The 18641-nt window shown below is 40.4% G+C and overlaps 1 protein-coding gene across 1 annotated transcript in view; it reads right to left on the reverse strand.

The window, feature by feature from the left end:
- LOC149470395 (fibrocystin-L-like) overlaps positions 1-18641 on the reverse strand; it is a 278175-nt gene that overhangs the window by 240701 nt on the left and 18833 nt on the right. The window contains exons 5-14 of the mRNA XM_089664464.1: positions 17650-17707; positions 13073-13166; positions 11001-11054; positions 7799-7872; positions 7674-7716; positions 7034-7104; positions 6825-6935; positions 4649-4738; positions 3874-4136; positions 1664-1752 (exon numbers count right to left, since the gene is read on the reverse strand). Coding sequence (XP_089520590.1) covers positions 1664-1752; positions 3874-4136; positions 4649-4738; positions 6825-6935; positions 7034-7104; positions 7674-7716; positions 7799-7872; positions 11001-11054; positions 13073-13166; positions 17650-17707 — 947 coding nt within the window. The remainder of the gene's footprint in view (positions 1-1663; positions 1753-3873; positions 4137-4648; positions 4739-6824; positions 6936-7033; positions 7105-7673; positions 7717-7798; positions 7873-11000; positions 11055-13072; positions 13167-17649; positions 17708-18641) is intronic.

Consider the following 18641-nt stretch of genomic DNA (forward strand, 5'->3'; position numbering starts at 1 on the left):
CGTTGACTATTTTTGTAACAATGTGTTAAGCATATGCAGGGTAGGTGGGTCTACATGCAGGGCATTCTGTCATATGCTATATATTATTGATGTTCTATGTTGGTACATCTTGCACTTGATTGTGAAGTGCTTTTATTTTATTATTTTTAATATGGGATGCATGATAAAGTTTTTCTACTGTTTGGATTTTCAGCAAATTCTCTGTGCAGACGTAGCGCACATGTGCACTACATCAGAACCTGACTGACTCCATCTGAGAGCCTCTCCTTGTATAAATTCCAATGTACAGGGGATGTCAGGAGATAATATTAAGGCAAATTCAAGTATCATAGAGTGTAAGCTACTAGTAAAACAATACATGTAAGAATGTAAAGAAGTTCTTCACTCTGGAAAAAAAATTTCAAAAATTAAAAGTCAGTAGCTACAAATACTGTAGCTGTTGACTTTTAATAACAGGACACTTACCTGTCCAGGGATCCAGAACCGTTCTCACCTGGCCAAGTTCTGCACTAGCCTTCCTATTCCTGGTGCCGGAATCTTAAAGCGGAGCTCCACCCAAAAGGGAAGTTCCACTTTAAGCCTTTGTCCCCCGCTCCCCATCAAGGATTATCACCTTTGGGGAGCGGGTACCCGAATTTGACAGGTATCTGCTCCCTCTTCTGCTGCTATCACCTCGGCGATAAGAAGCGGAAGTTGTCCTCCCTCCCCGTAGTCTTCTGGAACACATGACAGGTCCCAGAAGACTACGGGGCCATTCACAAAGTTCAGTGCTTTTTGCGCATGCGCAGTAGGCACCCGGCTGTGAAGCCGCAAGCTGTCAGAGCCGGGTGTCCACAATGAAGATGCCAGCGCCAGGGAGAGAAGACGAAGATGAGTACACCGCTGGACCGAGGGACAGGTATTTTAAAAGTCAGCAGCTACAGTTTTTGTAGCTGCTGACTTTTTTTTTTTCAGGTGGAACTCCGCTTTAACTGTATGCAGCCAGCTATGCTGCTTGTGGCTTCACAGCCAGCTGCCTACAGCTCATGTGCGAGCTGCGCTTTGTGAATGGTCCTGCAGTCTTCTGGAACCTGTGATGTATCCCAGAAGACAGAAGGGAGGGGGAGAGGAGAAGAAAATTATATGACAAAAAAAAAATTATATGCCAAATGTGGCAAAGGAGCAGGGAGGAGGACTTAAAGTTTAACATCCCCATTTGGGTGATGTTCTGCTTTTAGCCCTGGTTCACATTGATGCGGTGCGGAATTTGAATGCAAGTGCGAATTTCGCACCTCATCAGAATTGCACCCCGTTCATGTGAATCACTGCAGGTGTGTATGTTAAGTTAACAACACCCCGAAAGCGGTCCGTAAAACGCGGTGCAGTGTGCAGAATCGGATTGCATAGGTGTGAATACCCATGCGATTCGATTCTAATGCGGCCCCAAAAAAGGGTCCTGCACATTTTTGGTGCGGGCGCAGTGCGATTAGAGCCATACAAAATGTATGGCTCCAATCGCACCGCACACAAATCGCATGTGATTTCCACAGGAATGCGGTGCGGTTCCTGTGCGAATCACATGCAATATATATGTGAACCCAGGCTCACTGTTAATTCTGAACTAAGATAAACAAAGCACCAAATTGTTTGCATGCCCAGATCTATTGGTCCAACACACACTTACGGTTTTTCCTTCTGGAGGAAGAAAGTCTGTGATTTCTGATAGGAATATGAGGTGTAGGAAGTTGTAGAGAAACCGTAGGCCACTTTTGCCTAAAACAGGAAAGAAAGTAGTTTATTAGAATATTATATAAGTTTACTGGTACTGTGTTAAATAATTGAAATGATAAAAGGGATACAAACAATGCTTCAGAAAAACAACATAAGTGGATTTGGGATCCTTGGCATGGGTAGCTTTCAACACTCAACCTACAGCTTTCAGCAACCAACTTGGCAAACTGATCTCCAACACATTCAGTGCAGAAGAAGGTCATTTAGGAGTTAATTTGAGATTAGCATTAAAGCGGAGTTCCATTCACTGGTCCAAAAATAGAAGTCAGCAGCTACAAAAACTGTAGCTGCTGACTTTTAAAAAACAGCCACTTACCTGTCTCTCAGTCCCGTGGTGTGTCCCCTGCTGCTCGTTTCACCGGCCGTCCTGTATTCCAGGAGGCCCGGCATCTTCAGTGTGGGCACCCGGCTGTGACAGCTTGCGGCTTCACAGCTGGGTACCCACTGCGCATGCGTGAGTAGCGTTGCGTTTCATGAATGGTCCTGTAGTCTTCTGGGACCTGTCACATGTCCCAAAAGACTACAGGGAGGGAGGACACCTTCTGCTTCCGATCGCCTAGGCGATCGAACCGGACGTGGGAGCGGGTACCTGTCAAATTAGGGTACCTGCTCCCCCCTTGCCCCCCAAAGGTTCCAATCCTTAATGGGGAGTGGGGGAGCAGTCCTTAAAGCGGAACTTCCCCTTTTGGGTGGAGCTCTGCTTTAAGTCCTCATCCACACTGGACATTTTTACAGCTGTTGTTTTTGGCTTTTGATGTTTTTTTCTACAGCCAGTAAACTCCCTAGCATGTTATCCTGTGTGTCCATATACACATAGACTGTAATCAGCTTTTTCTGGCAGGGGAGTTTTTTGGCTGGAAGAAAACCCAGAACTAGTGGGTTTTTAGAGTTTTTTTTAGCTGTAAGAACACTCTAATGCTGAAAAACATGGCAAAACAATGTTTTTTGGATTTATTTTGAGCAAACCAAAAATTTTTTTTGTTCTAAAAAATGCCAAAAAAGCAAACGCAAAAAAGGACTAAACGCTAATGCAAAAACGCTAAAAAATGCTGAAAAACGTTTTTAATGTGACTTTACACAGCTAACATTACCAGCATTAGCCCCGTGTGCATGGAGCCTGATTGTCATTATTGGTTGACACATTGTAGATGGGATCTTGCTTTCACAGTAAATGCAAGTTCTGATAATATCTGTCATATCTATAGAATGAAGAATGTAATATTTGTTGGTTTCACCTCCATGCAGTCACCTTGGGAAGTGGGCCATAGTAGCTCAATGAAATCACAAACACGCACCTTTTTGTGTATATGCAGATGTAGGATGGTGAATGCCCTGGCCACAGCTAATTAGGTCAGTGGGGATATGATCATGTGACAGCTTCCCTTGGCTTATGCTGAACTCTTTTTGGGTCAAGTTCAGAGTTCAACTCATCCTTTTCCTTCTCCATTGCATGGGGGATGAAGAAATTATAATTTACATGAAAAAAGTTACCATTGTTTTCCCTTTCAGATGAGGAAGTGACAATGACACAGCAGTTCTAACAGGGTCAGCAGGTATTTTCTGTACTTGCTAAAATTGTTTGTAGCCCAAAAAAAGAAAAAAAAAGCAGCCACCACTAAAAACCGATAAACTGTAACAGATTACAATTTTGTTCTTGTGTTTAGTTATCTTTTGATGTTCATTAATGACAAAGGTTCCCTGTATCACCCCAAAGAATGCCTAAAAATGCCCAGATCCCCATTTAACAAAGCAGTGACCAGCAAATGTATTTAGTACTGACTGCTGTTCCTTTTTTTCTCTTTTTATTATTATATTTTTTATTAGACATTTTTTTTTTAAATACAAAAGAAAAGAACATCAAATACACAGATATCTGGATAAACAACAAGCCATAACAAGCTTCATCAATGCATTGTTTCTTTTTTATGTATGTTTCTGGAAAAGGAAAATAATTTAAAAAAAAATCTTTCAAATGATGAATTGAACTTACAATTTGGGAATCGCAGAAAAGAATAAACAGATTCTCACTGTTTTATATCACGTAACCAGATGTGAAGCTGCGTGACCAACATTACAGATAAGTTTGTTCTCTGTATACTTTACCTTGCGTGCTGGGTCTCCCGTTTCATTGAAGTACAGCATATAGTTATCATCCCCCCTGACATACAGGGTGTAGTAATCTGTCACTGGGGGTATGAAGAAGCCAGTGAACCGAGCAATAAAAGGAGAGGTTTCTGTAGGCCAAGATCTGGAAGCTCCATCAAACCAGGTGGTGCCATCATAGCCAGTGGAAGTTCCATTGAAATTTAAAGCATTATTCAGGCTAAAACTGCCATTCCACCTCTCCATCTTCATTCCTCGGTTTCCTAAGAAAAAACATCTTTTGAAGTTAAAACAGCTGGAAAAAAAAGACTCTGGTCAAAATTAGTTAAAAAAGGGAACAAGGCACAATAAACACATTGGATAAAAATTGAAGTTTCCAAACCTGCCCTTGGGTCAACCCATAGTCTGTGTCTTTTTCTTTGGTATTCTTTCTAAAAAGGTCAGTATTCATATTTTTATGGAGACAGGTCAGAAAAAAATATTGAGGACTGTAAACCTTTAAAACTGATAACTTTGGATTTAATTACTAAAGCTAGAGAGTGCAAAATCAGGCTCACTTCTGTATAGAAACCAATCAGCTTCTAACCTCAGCTTGTTCAATTAAACTGTGGCTTGGAAACTGATTGGTTTCTATACAAGAGTGAGCCTGACTTTGCACTCTCCAGCTTTAGTAAAAAAAAAATCTCTTGTGTCTGATGTCTACTGCCAAACTTTTTATAAACCTTTTGCTGTTTAGTTTATTCAGCAAAGACGAACTGATGTATGTATTACATACCTGGAAAGAGCGAAGGAAGCACAGACGGCTTTGGTGGCGCCATGCAAAGGATTGTTGTATCGTTTAGGCTGAGTACTTTACAATCCTGACCTACAGCCAGAATACAATGAAAATTGTTACCGATTTTTATTTCATACTAGATTTCTGTTACAACATATTACAGATTTTTATTTCATACTAGATTTCTGTTACAACATATGAATGGCACATTAGGGTTGGTTTACAAAAAGAAAATTGGCTAAAGGAAAATTGGCTGTTTACTTAGCAAGGAAGTTTTCCCTCAGCTTAGTGAATGAAGAGAAGCTCTGTTGGCTCCAATTATACAATCATGTGCAAGCAAAAATACAGATTTTTTTTTACTTGCACATTACTGGGTGTTCTTTGCAAAGTGATTTTTTCCCTTGCAAATAAAACAGCTTATTTGCTTTTACCCAATCCCCCTGAATCCTTTGGACGCAAAAGTGGAGTTTATTCCATCAATTTATATATATGATCTTCTTTTCTAAACAAAATATTTATAATTCAGTTCAGGTAGTTTTACGATTTATGTATTGTGACAGTTTGAAGCCCTGTCACAGTATAAGTTTAGCAAATTGGTATAAAAAGTTATTGTAGTTTGAGCAGCTCTGGCATGTTTATAGTGAATGGAGAAAGCTGTGCTCTGTTTTCTCTGAATTTGGTAGCTCCGGATCAAGGCCTGAAGCTTGAAGGGTCCAAAGTGTCTTGAGTGGGACAGGACCTTCAATCCTGTGTCCAGGCTTTGCTAGCCTCCTGAAGCCTGTATAAGAGTACGCAGGGGCGGACTGACCATTTGGAAACTCGGGCACTGCCCGAGGGCCCAGGATCAGTAGGGGGCCCCATGAGATGCCCCTGGTACATTTTTCAAAGGGTTTTTTGAGTTTGGGCAAGGACACAGGGGCCTCATGATCCTCTATTGCCAGGGGGCCCCATGAGTTGTCAGTCCGCCCCTGAGTACAGGTGTGCAGAATCGATGCAAGCTAGGCTTGAGGATAGCCCAGTGCAGTTGTAGTTGTTGCCATTCCGACATAGCTGGTGTGTGAGGATAGAGATGTGCTCCAGGCAAGAGAGCTGACCTAATGTGGAGACAAGACTCCATGTTGGAGAGATTCCCTTACCCATGAGGGAAAGTTGGGAAAGCTACGCGGGTCAGTAGAGAACCAAGAGAGCTGAGGGAACCAGAGATTCCAGGAAGGGGATATGTGAGTTTCAAGAGTGGGAGAGCCTACTGACCCCGGGCCCTTGGGCAGTGCCCAAGTTTCCAAATGGTCAGTCTGCCCCTGCTGGTGTCCCTTAGTATCACAAGGTGCGCTTTCTCTGTTGATGGAACATGCTCCACACTACTATTCCAAACACCAGAATGTATAACGTGCTTCTCACTATTCTGAGCACTGCCCCTCACAAGCGGATTCCTTTCTCTAGCCTGCCACTTAATGCTTACCCTAATGACATGGCACCCGAAAGGTTCCCCAACAAAATGGCTGCCACAGTCAATCAAGAGTTCTGAGTCCAATCAGACAGTTTCTATACCTGAGATAATGGATGAAGCTTCTGAGGCACCAATACCCTTATGAGTAATGTTACACTGCCAACTACACTTGGGAAGACTACTTGCACCTGCCCACATGCCCACTCCCCTTTCCTCCAAAAGAATTATGCTTGGTGTCTGAAAAACCAATAGCCAGGCCTGATAACTGTAATACGGTATGGGGATGTGGCCATTAGCATACAAATTTTGACTATATGGTTCTTCCTGTTAATCATAAGGTATGGTTGGCAATTGTGTAGAATCTTTTGCAAATGCTGCAATGGGGATTTGCTTGGACAAGTAGAAAGGGTAAGTAAAGGGACTGGCATTTCCTTTCAGGTAAGGGTAGGCTGGTGTTTTTTTACATACTGTATTAATACTGGTTCACTAGGGTAATATTGCTGGTTAGTGCTGGCCCATATTCCATATCATATGCCTTGGAGCTGACTGGCGTTTAAGTACATTACTATCAACATCTCAATTCAAGTATTGCTTTCTTTAAATATTTGAGTGCTTGATGCATTATAGTGCTACTACAGCAGTGTAAAGTGCACCATTCAATAGTCTGTGCTGCTCATGCAGCAGCCTTTCTAAACTGTTGTTCTTAGTCTAGAAATAAGTAGGACGTACCTCCTACAAGGACTCTGGCTGGAAAGTCAGTCGCATCAAAGAACTGTCCACTGATTGTGATCACTGTGCCTCCTTGCACACTTCCAGAAGCAGGAAAAATCCCAGTTACCTCTGGATGAAAGAATACAGGAATGAATACAGGAAAGACCTTCTTTGTTTTATTTTTAAATAAAGGGTTAATGCAAGAGGTGAATTATTCTTTCTGTTACCTGCGTAGGTCTGGAACATACTGATTTTATTGAGGGAAGGCACAAAGTATGTGGATTGACTCGGTAAACTCCTGTAATGCAGAAAAAAGTTCTTCAGGGCCTTGCAAGATGTACCTGCTGTCCCATAAATGGTCTATACAGGACTAATCATCTTGACAATCAACCTGCTCATGAAAATATTTAGATAGTTATGCTTGTGTCAAGGCAACTAGAAATTTGCTCATTTCAGGGGAAACGTGTAGTTTAGGAACATACCCATTTGTAACAAGGATTTCAAATTTTTAGATCTTAACCATATTTCCATTATTACTCTTCATATGTATATTTGTAAGCACTCTTTTCAGTTGCTGTCTGTGCACTACACAGTGCAATCAGCATCTTGTTGTAAGAAAAATTATTACAAACCACCAAAGAGATTGGATTACTTGGCAGACAATTAGCAAACTGGTCTGAAGAACTTTTGGAGAGTTACACTCCCATAACTTTCAATTAAACCTTAGGGTACCCCATAATCATTTGGAACTAGACTTCCAGTTTGCCTATTTTTGGATGGATGGATGGCAAAAGCAGCACCTTGAATAGAGCTGATATGCAGCAATCTCTATGTGAGCTGCAGTGTGCTATGTAGAGTTTAACTCACCTTCCATAACGGTCATCCAAGATAAAGCTGATATTGTGATGGCCTGTACAAAAAAATCAACGCTGTTTAAGACTGTTTATCCAAATACATTTGACAAGAAAAACTCACAGTAATCTACAGCTTACCAACATATGTGCCAGTAGCACGACATATCATGTAACCAGTGTCACTATTTGCACTATCCAGTTTTAATCCATACCTACAAAAGGAAATAAAAAGCTGCATTACAATGCTAATCTACTAAGGCTTGTTTATAAAAGAGAGATGTCACACCTTTTTAACATTTTACAGTCCTAATCTTTACTCCTTCATTAACAAACTATACAGTATATATTTTTCCTCATAAAATGACTCTTTTTAATGTTCGCCATCTCTCTACTTCCTTCTTTCTGGCCTAAGCGAGAATCACATACTGCACAAAGACACCTGAGATATCAAGGCCATATATCCCAGAAGTCTTCAGGCATTAAACTGAGTTATTGCGATATTTCCTCTCATTCAGGATGAGAGCTGCTCAAGGTGAGCAAGTAAATAAAATGATTCCCTCGTTAGAACACAGGGTGAGCATGGCCAAGATGTGGTGGTCCATATTCAAGGGAGCCAGCTAAGACAATGAGGAAAACGCTAAATACAAATCACAATATACCAGTAAACAAATAGATGCCGCGGAACAGGCAAGGCAGTAGGAAAAGTTCAGAAAATGAATGCAAGATATTGTTGGACTCCATGGAATGGAAAGCATGTTGTTTATAAGTGTCATTTTAAAACCTTTTTTTTCACCTTATTTGGACTTTTCAAGAACTGGTGAAACTGATGGACCCTTGTAATGAGACCCAAGGCAAAGTAACTTTAAAGGTCATCTAAAGCCAAAACCTTTTTGGAAAGAGTGGATAAAATGTAGAATTCCATTGTCAGGTTTTTATTGTTCTCTTTGTCCCCTCTGGGGAGAGTCCCTGTCTCTGTTTGCCCTGGTTACCATGGTCAATGGGACTGAAAGTAAGAGAAAATCCAAAAGCCTGAGATTTCCCAACAACAATTGGTAAGAGTAAATCCTCCAGTGGAGCTCTAGTTGTGATGACAATTGTCTAAGCTGGGTACACACAGATCAAAATTCATCCGGTTCAGTCGATCACTAGATTGACTTCTGTAGAATAGACCCACTGGAAAACGTTTGTTGAACAGTGGCTTGCAGCCTATCAGCTTCAGTGCTGATCAGTGTATTTTAACAGTGAAGAGTTCCTGTCAGTCCTGCACTGACTGTCAGTCCTGCACTGATTGATGTCTGAATTGTGAAGTATGTCCACTTAGGGCCACCAGGCTGACATATCTTATGTATTATCCTGGTGGCCAAATTCCCCCCCTAGCCCAGTTGTCCCAATGATCATAACAAAGACAACATCTAAACATATCCATAGATAATGATATAAGGCAAGTAATTTTTTACCCACCCCAATCCAATCATATTTTGTTGTCAATCAACTAAATAGAAAAAATAAAGTGTAGCGCTATTATCTCTTTAACATTACATCACACTATCATCACTATCAAAATAATATAAAGGTCCATATATAAACCACCGTCTCTCATTTGATCAGTACTTCTTACAATACTTTGTATTCACCTCTTGTACATATACCCTCCAGCAGCTGTGCTCTCACCTTTTGACCCACATAGAAAGTGAAAAGGTCAAAACTGGCTTGTATCCCTTTTTTGTCTCGCTCCACACTGACCTCCTTATTTGTCCGCTCCACCAGGATATTTATAAGGATACAACAGAAGTGCTACATAGTGCTTATATCTTCTAAAGTCATTTATTTGTGCTCACTTTTGTCAATACACTCATATTTTTGTGAGCAACAGTACACCGCTTTATATGCAGCCTCACATTGTATGCCAATACTCGGCCAGTACTACCAGATTCCATACAAATGACATCTTCCAAAAGCTCAGCCCTAACAAGTTTAGTCACCAGGTGGTTAATGAACCAAACCTTGCCCTGCCAGAGAACAGGGCATGATGAAAATGTTTTGATAAGAAAAGCATCAAAAAGATGGGAGATTCTTGGAAGTATAACAAATCTTAAAGTGGAAAGCTCATTTTATATGTGCAAGAGGATTTCCTTTGTGGATCACCTGTCGTTTTGAGTCCCTGTTATATGGTGCTTATTGACCGGTACTATTGTAGATTCTCCATCATGGAGCTGTTATTCCATCCAGGAGACGATATCCATTGAAAATATTCATCATATCCACTCTTCATGCGCATACTGAACGCTGTATATGGTCGAAGTGTCTGGTAAGGGGCCATCTTTTCCGGGTGTATGGTGTTGGTATATATGGTCAAGACCAGTCTCCTACATGTTTTGTTTTATAACGGTTTGAGGACTGTTCAAGATTTTAATTTAGACTTTAGAATTTTTAATTTTCTTTCATTCTCTTTAGTTTACAAGTTTAGTCACCAAACCTCATGACTTCCTCAGGGGACAAACACGTTGGGGTGGAGCTTTTGGATGAAGTAATTATGTTGTAAAGAACCCGGAATTGCAGTATGCTACACAGGCCAAGTATCGACATACACACTGTGATGCTGTAAATAAAGTGGTGCACTATTGCACAAGAAAATGTGAGTGTATTGATGAGAAGTGAGCATGAATAAATGGCTTTGGGAGATATAAACACTATGCAGTGTTTTATTATATGAAATCCCTATAAATATCCTGATGGAGCAGACATATAAGGAGGCCTGTGTGCAGGGAGATGGCATTGAAAGTGACAGGCACTTCTAAAAGTGGGAAAGATGGGGAAAAAACTAAAATACAAGGATCCTATCTAAAGGGATACAAGCCATTTTTTACCTACATTTTTATGTGGGTCGAAAATATAAAGTGAGAGCACAGTCGGTGGAGGGTGCATGTACACGAGGCGGATATGAGAAATAAGAGTGTACTTGTAAGAAGTATTGAAGATAACATGAGAAACTGTGGTTTATATATTGACATTTATTTTATTTTGTAAACTTATGAAAGTGTGATGGTAAGTTGAAAGGATAATAGTGCCACACTTTATTTTTTTTTACCTAGTTGATTGACAGATACATAGGACATGGTGTAAATGTTAGCAGCTAATATTGATTGCAAGGTGATTTTGATTTGCATGCTTTTTGGAGCAGCAGCACAAAGGGGTGTTTATTATTTTGCCAATCCAATTTTGAGTTTCTTCCAAACTGCAGAATACATTTTGGGCAAATTAATCATTTTAGAATGAGCTTATGCCATATTCCTAAAAATATTAATTTCTTCTTACAAATCTGCTGTGGCAAAGTACTTACAGTGTATCGGAGTTGGGTACTAGCAGTAAACATGGCATTCCTCCAGCATAAACCCTGTGATATAATGAGAGAAGATTTTATCATCTGAAATAATGTAAACTAAATCAAAAATGATTATAGGAAGCAAGGCAATCAAAGTAAACTAAGATAATAATAAAAAAAGTAAGACCAGTGCTAAACTGGTGGTTAAATAAGTAATCACTTGAAAAAGTGTAGCCAGGTGCCGGCTACATCATTATTCCATTCAAGGAAATTTACAGATGAGACTACGGTTGCTCCTTTTCCCCCCTAGTGCACAGTACCGGGACCATCACTTCCTGTTAAAAGAGTGGATTCAGTTTTTATGACAGCAGAGGATCTTGGGACCTGTAGTCCTATAGCCAATACATCCTGTATTCTTGAGTGCTGATTGAACTACAACTACCAGAGAACTGGCGAACGTGGCAGAAGCTGGGAAAGCAGATATATTCTACAGTAAGGGACTGGCTTTCCCTCTTGCTGTGGGATTCAGAGCCAAACACAGGGGTACTATGTTCTCCTCTAGAGACAGATTGCTGACCTACTGCCGTGGGACTCTGCACATCAATTCAGCACAGCTGTTACGCTGTTTGCCACGCCAGAATTGCATCAGCTTCTCAATATTGGGACTGTCACTCTCTGATCTTCACACAGACATCTCTGCTCGCTATGCTGACAGGCTGTCAGACGGTGAATCTGCGCATCCCTGCAAACAGCCAAGAGCTGGGGCAAGAACTCTTGTTCCTAGGAGGCCGTGCTATCCATAGGATTATTTATCGGGTGGATGCCCAACCTCTTTATGTCATCACTCTAGAGACACTTCATGCAGACACCTTTACACATCAGTTACAAGAAGTACCTTGGCTTATCTGTTTAAATTCATTGAATTACCAGTATTTATTAATGTTTATGGGGCTCACCATTGCTAGCAGAAGACAGTAGAAACCACCATATCAGGAACTTTAAACATCGTAGGACTCAAGTTGCAATCTCTCTTCTAAGGTAGTTGTTATTCAACCTACGGTACTTATATCTACTTAGGCCAGAGTATATATTTACATAATTCTCTGCATGCCCTGTTGCGGTTCCAGTAGCACGGAGGGAGCTGATACGTCAACAAGCCTTTTCTTCCCTCTCCTGCTGCTGCTGTTGCAATTAAATAGTTCAATCTTATTACTCATGACTCTATAACCTGTTAAACGTTGATAATTGATTTTTCCTATTTTTACAGTGTACTGCATTTATGCGTTAATTGGAGTTGTATATTCTAAACTCTTTGTTCCCGTAGCCTACTCTTTTAAAAAAGTCTAACATAGAGGTGTTACTAAAGAATTGTGTCTCTATACTGTTGAATTACAATTTTTATTCTATACTGTTGAAATACATCTGAGCCCAGAGTGTCAGAGGTGTCAGGAGGCTTGCAAGGTCAGGGCAACCACTGGGGACAAGCATTATAAAGTGGCCCCTGCGGGGGGTAGTGCTACAAAAGAAATGGCTGGTGATAGGTGCCTGCAGAAAATTCAAAAATTGCAAACAAATCAATTCTATTCATTATTGAAAGTTTTGACATTTTGCATTGAGTACCCTCTGGTATTAACAAAATGTAGTAGAATCAGCAATTGACTAATAAAATATTCACACACTGAAGGTATCTATTTTCAGTGGCATGGCATGGGGTTTGGTTCCTCATCAGGGCTTCAATGGTATTTGAGACTATGGTGGCAAGATCTCCCCCTTTCTTTTATCTTTACTAAAGCTTCTACTGTAACATAAAAAGTCAATCACATGGTGACACAAAGCTCAGCTGGAAAGCTGAGCTCTCTCTGCCAGTCACTTTAGAGATGAGGGGAAGAGGTTTCCTTCCATGCCCCAGCAGCACAGAATCCTGGTTTGGAGGAGAAACCTGTTCCTTTCCACCCATAAATCACTTTGCATAGAGTTGCTTATTTAACCTCCAGTTGCTGGTATATCCAGCTCCCACAATCCTCTACAGTAGTATTAATAAAAGAGGCTTTATGAATTGTGAGCTATGAATGAAAAGATGTAATTCTTGCCTTAGCACTCTGACATTTTTCCCATTGGAGCTCAAAGCAGTATTACTGCCATAGACATCAGTAAAGATTTTGCCAACAATGGTGATCATGGAACCTGCAAAAGAAAAGATATGTTCTGTCATTCAGTAAACAAAATAAGTTTATAACATGCGCCATACAATTTTTTTCCAACCATGATTAGCTTGAAAAAATATGATTTACTAATAAGATGTACGTCATTTTTTTGGTCTATACTTTCTAATATTATAGGGCCTGTGAGTATTTGGGACACTACTTTCTGGCAATACAGCAATATATTCAGTTGGCAATAGCTTTTGGCAAGTAGTTAATGTACCAGCCTGTATATACCCCTTCATTACCAAGTCAGTTTTCAGCTCTCTGATAATAATTTCAGCCCTCTGACAATTCAGTTTTCAGCCCTCTGATAGTTTGACCGACAAGAACTTGCTCATGAAATTCAGTGCCCAATGAATTTGATATAATTTTGATTCAAATAGACCTTCCTTTTAATGGTATTTCATAACCACTGAATTTTTTTACTATAAAAAGAGAAAAAGACTAAAAATGTTGAAAAAAAAGGTTCTCCTAATTTCTGTTAAAGTAAATATGTCAGGACGGAACACACCCTCCAAACTGACTATTTTCTAAAGTAGACACCCCAAAGTGAACTCATTTTTTACCACCTTTTTTGGAAATGAAGAAACATATTGGTACTGAGTTCACTAGGAGTGAGCTATACTGCCAGTACTTAGTTAAGCAGGCAATGCACCCCAAACCAATGTTTCAGTTTTGGGAGCATACATCAGGCAGAATTAAAGTAGAAATAAAGGCAAAACATATATTTTTTGATTGTGAATTGAGTAAGGGAGGTTTTTGACCCATTGTTTTTTCTTTCCCCATCTCTGCCCCACTGGGGAGATTTCCATTCACTTCCTGTCCCACAGCCAACACAGGAAGTGACAGGAAAAAGTGAAGGAACCCCTGATAGTCACCAGATTCCTTATGTTAACATTTCCATTCTCTCCCTGTTCTGGCGACAACCCAAAATTTGGTAGTGTCTTTTACTTTCATTTTGGGTGATAATGGTAAACAGGACAAGCAAAGATGGTGAATCTCCCTAAGAGGGGCTAGACAGCAATTAAAAACTGATAGGTGCTCTAATCTCTCTCCACTCTATTCAAAATTAAAAAAAAGTTTTAGTTAGTTATACTTTATTCATCAGAGATACGTGCTCTGCTTTACTGCCACAAGCATCAATCCTCCCCTACTGCATCCTCCATGACATCAAACAAGTGCAAACTAATCAATGGAAATAGCCTTGAAATAGTGATAGCACATGGAAGGAAAGCTGGGAACTTGGCACAAATTTCAGTGCCAGCGTCTTTGGGAAAAGAGACAATTCAGCCAATATACCTCCATGCATACAGTGATGGAAATACGTATTTGATCCCCTGCTGATTTTAAATGTTTGCCTACTCACAAAGTAATGATCAGTCTAAAAATCGAATGGTAGGTGTATTGTAACATTGAGAGACAGAATAGCAACACAAAATTCAAAAGAAATGCATGTCTAACAAATGATGCACTGATTTGCATGTTCCTGAGGGAAATAAGTATTTGATCCCCTATCATTCAGCAGGACTTCTGGCTACCAGGTGTCTTTCATACAGGTAACAAGCTGAGATTAGAAGCAGTCTCTTACAGGGAGTGCTGCTAATCTCATTTTGTTACCTGTATAAAAGACCCCGCAAGGTTTCTCTGCTCAAGAAAGCACAAGTCCAGGCCCGTCTGAAGTTTGCCACTGAACATCTGAATGATGCAGAAGAGGACTGGTTGAAAGTGTTGTGGTCAGATGAGACCAAAACCGAGCTCTTTGGCATCAACTCAACTCGCTGTGTTGGAGGAGGAGGAATGCTGCCTATGACCCCAAGAACACCATCCCAACTGTCAAACATGCTTGTGGAAACATTCTGCTTTGGGGGTGTTTTTGTGCTAAGGGGACAGGACAACTGCACTACATCAAAGGGACGATGCACGGGGCAATGTACCGTCAAATCTTGGGTGAGAAACTTCTTCCCTCAGCCAGGGTATTGAAAATGGGTCATGGATGGGTGTTTCAGCATGACAATGACCCAAAACACACGGCCAAGGCAACAAAGGAGTGGCTCAAGAAGAAGCACATTAAGGTGATGGAGTCGCCTAGCCAGTCTCCAGACCTTAATCCGATTGAAAATCTGTGGAGGGAGCTGAAAGTTCAGGTTGCCAAATGTCAGCCACCAAACCTTAATGTCTTGGAGAGGATCTGCCAAGAGGAGTGGGCCAAAATCCTTCCTGAGATGTGTGCAAACCTGGTGGCCAACTACAGGAAACGTCTGACCTCTGTGATTGCCAACAAGGGATTTGCCACCAAGTACTAAGTCATGTTTTGTAAAGGGGATCAAATACTTATTTCCCTCATGAACATACAAATCAATGTATAATTTGTTAGACATGCATTTCTTTTGAATTTTTTGTTGCTATTCTGTCTCTCAGTGTTACAATACACCTTCCATTCGATTTTTAGAATGATTATTTCTTTGTGAGTGGGCAAACAATCACAAGCAGCAGGGGATCAAATACTTATTTACTTCACTGTAACTGTAATATTAGTCCTGGGCATAGAAGCTTTTAAGTCTTTAAAACATGGAGCTTGGTAGTGGTGCATTAGAAACACTGCATCATTAATGCACAGGTCTTACACAGAGCGAGGAGGAGGGGAAGTGGTTAATATTCAGGTCACTACTGAAGCAGGATGGAGATGAAATGCACAGGAATGGGGGGTGAAAAAGGTAAAAAAAATACCATAATCAAACAGATACCTTATTTGCCACTGCCTGTGATCTCTTAATAATGAATTATTCATTCATTCATTAGATTGTTCTTCACATTGGAGGAAGAGAAGGGCTGTCCCATGTAAACATTATGGTCATATGCTGGCCACAACATCATTCACAAGGAAAAAAGCTATGACTGATTGGCTCTGTACATTGTGTTTGTAATCTGAGCTGTCTAATGACAGCTTGATCACACACATTGAGTGGACTCACAGGCTGCCCACATGTGTTTTCTGCAGTACCATTTAAAATAAACATTTTTTAAAGCACTCCATTTTTTACAATATGTGCAGTAGGAAGGCAGTTAAATTTACATGTATGTAGTTCAGGCAACTCTAAGATACATATAATGCATATTTAACAGCCTCAGCTTTGGTTCCTCCTAGGCAGTGGACTGATGCGTTTTGCCCTGGGACTATGCACCGGGGTGGGATGAAATGTCATTGAGCTGTGGGTATGCAGCATCCTCACACTATATGGATAATATGCTTCTTGGATGAGCACCTCAGACACTAGCACCCTTTTGAGTAGTGGGTCACGGTAATGTTTGGCACTTGAATGGTGCTCCAAGTTATAACTCTATGATACAGCTATGAAAAAAAACAATTATATTGCAGTAATAAGACTGTTAGTACTCTTCATCCACTTAGTGTTTAAGAAAGACAAATCATAGTGATGTGGCTTGGCATTCTGTAGATTGGGAGACTTGACACTGCATATCTGTCCTGATAAGGTAATTGCCTATCTATGGCTGACAATAAAGGAAGTCAGAATAAAATACAGGAGTTGCCATTTCTAACTTGTTTCAAAGGTTCTAGTTCTAAAACTGTCCTCTTATCTTTTTAACATTAATGGTAAGACACAGACCTGGAACAAGCATGTGCAGTACATATCAGGTACTGTGACATCCTATATATTTTATTATTTATTACAGGTATTTATATAGCACTGCAATTTACACAGCACTTTACATATTTTGTACATTCACATCAGTCCCTAACCCTTGAGGAGCATACAATCTAAGGTCCCCAACTCACATTTACATACTAGGGCCAATTTAGAAAGGAACCAATTAACCTACCAGCATGTCATTGGAATGTGGTAGGAAACCCACACAGGCACAGAGAGAACATGTAAACTCCAGACAGGCACCGTGGTTGGGATTCAAACTAATGACCCTAGTACTGCCAGGCAGAAGTGCTAACCATTTAGCCACTAGTACTGCCAGGCAGAAGTGCTAACCATTTAGCCATTAGTACTGCCAGGCGGAAGTGCTAACTATTTAGCCATTAGTACTGCCAGGCGGAAGTGCTAACCATTTAGCCACTAGTACTTCCAGGCGGAAGTGCTAACCATTTAGCCATTAGTACTGCCAGGTGGAAGTGCTAACCATTTAGCCACTGTGCTGCCCACACATGCTTCTTCTAGTATGGTGCCTTTCTTAACTAGATTAGCAAAGAAGCTGGAACCTTTAAAAAAAAAGTCACCTCAAAAACTTCCATATTTCATTGCTGACAGGCTATATTCGTTTATTGTGTTAGAATGACACAATTCTCCTAATTCACAATTAGGGCAATTGCAGCAGAGTTGGGAGCCTATGAAAATGTTGGCCCCTGTTACATATACCCATCTCCCTGAAAACAAGAAAAATTGTATTTAACAGGCAATTTAGCTAAAATCTAATTTTAATATTGTATTACATACCTGGTGGTCCACTTAAAGGTGATATGCTATTTATAACAGGGGTATAGGCTAAATCAGTCTGAAAATGAAAAAGAGAATGTTTTAAGAGTTGCTCTTGGAAATACAAAATAAATCTTGAGAAGCAGTATTACTGTGGCTAGACCGTCACAACATATAATTAAATTCTGAGCTCACATAGTAAAAAATCAGCAGGAACACAAACCCATGTGGTAAAACCCCAGTTCCAAAAAAGTTAGGACGCTTTTTGGAACCACTTTAAGAAAAAAATAAGGTAATTTTGAAATTGATGGCAGCAACACATCTCAAAAAAGTTGGGACAAGGCCATGTTTACCATGGTGTAGCACCCCCTCTTCTTTTTACAACACTCTGTAAATGTCTGGGAACTGAGAAGACGGTTCCTGGAATTTTTGGAGAGGAATGTTATCCCGTTCTTGTGTGATATATCATTCTGACTCAACAGTCCTGGGTATTTGTCATATTTTTCATTTCAAGAAATATTTACAATTTGTGAAAGGTCTGGACTGCAGCCAAACCAATTAAGCACCCAGATTCTTCTACTACAAAGCCATGGTGTTGTCAAAGATGCAGCATGCAGTTTAGCTTTGCTCCGCTGAAATATGCAAGGCTTTCCTTGAAAAAGACATCACCTGGATGGGAGCATATGTTGCTCTAAAACCTGGATATATTTTTCAGCATTGATGGTGCCTTTCCTGGATGAGCAAGCTGCCTATTCCATACACATGAATGCACCCTCATACCATCTGAGATGCAGGTTTTTGAACTGAGCGCTGATAACAAACCAGAAGGTCCCTTCCCTCTTTAGTCCAGAGGATCTGGCGCCCATGGTTACCAAAAAGAATGTCAAATTTTTATTGGTCTGACCACAGAACAGTTTTCCACTTTGCAGCACACCATTTTAATTGAACTTTGGCCCAGTGAAGATAATAATCTTTCTGGATCATGTTCATATATAGCTTCTTCTTTGCAGGAT

Source organism: Staurois parvus, unplaced genomic scaffold (assembly GCF_062004578.1).
Source record: "Staurois parvus isolate SC_StPar_1 unplaced genomic scaffold, SC_StPar_1.0 ptg000047l, whole genome shotgun sequence".
Taxonomy (NCBI): Eukaryota; Metazoa; Chordata; class Amphibia; order Anura; family Ranidae; genus Staurois; species Staurois parvus.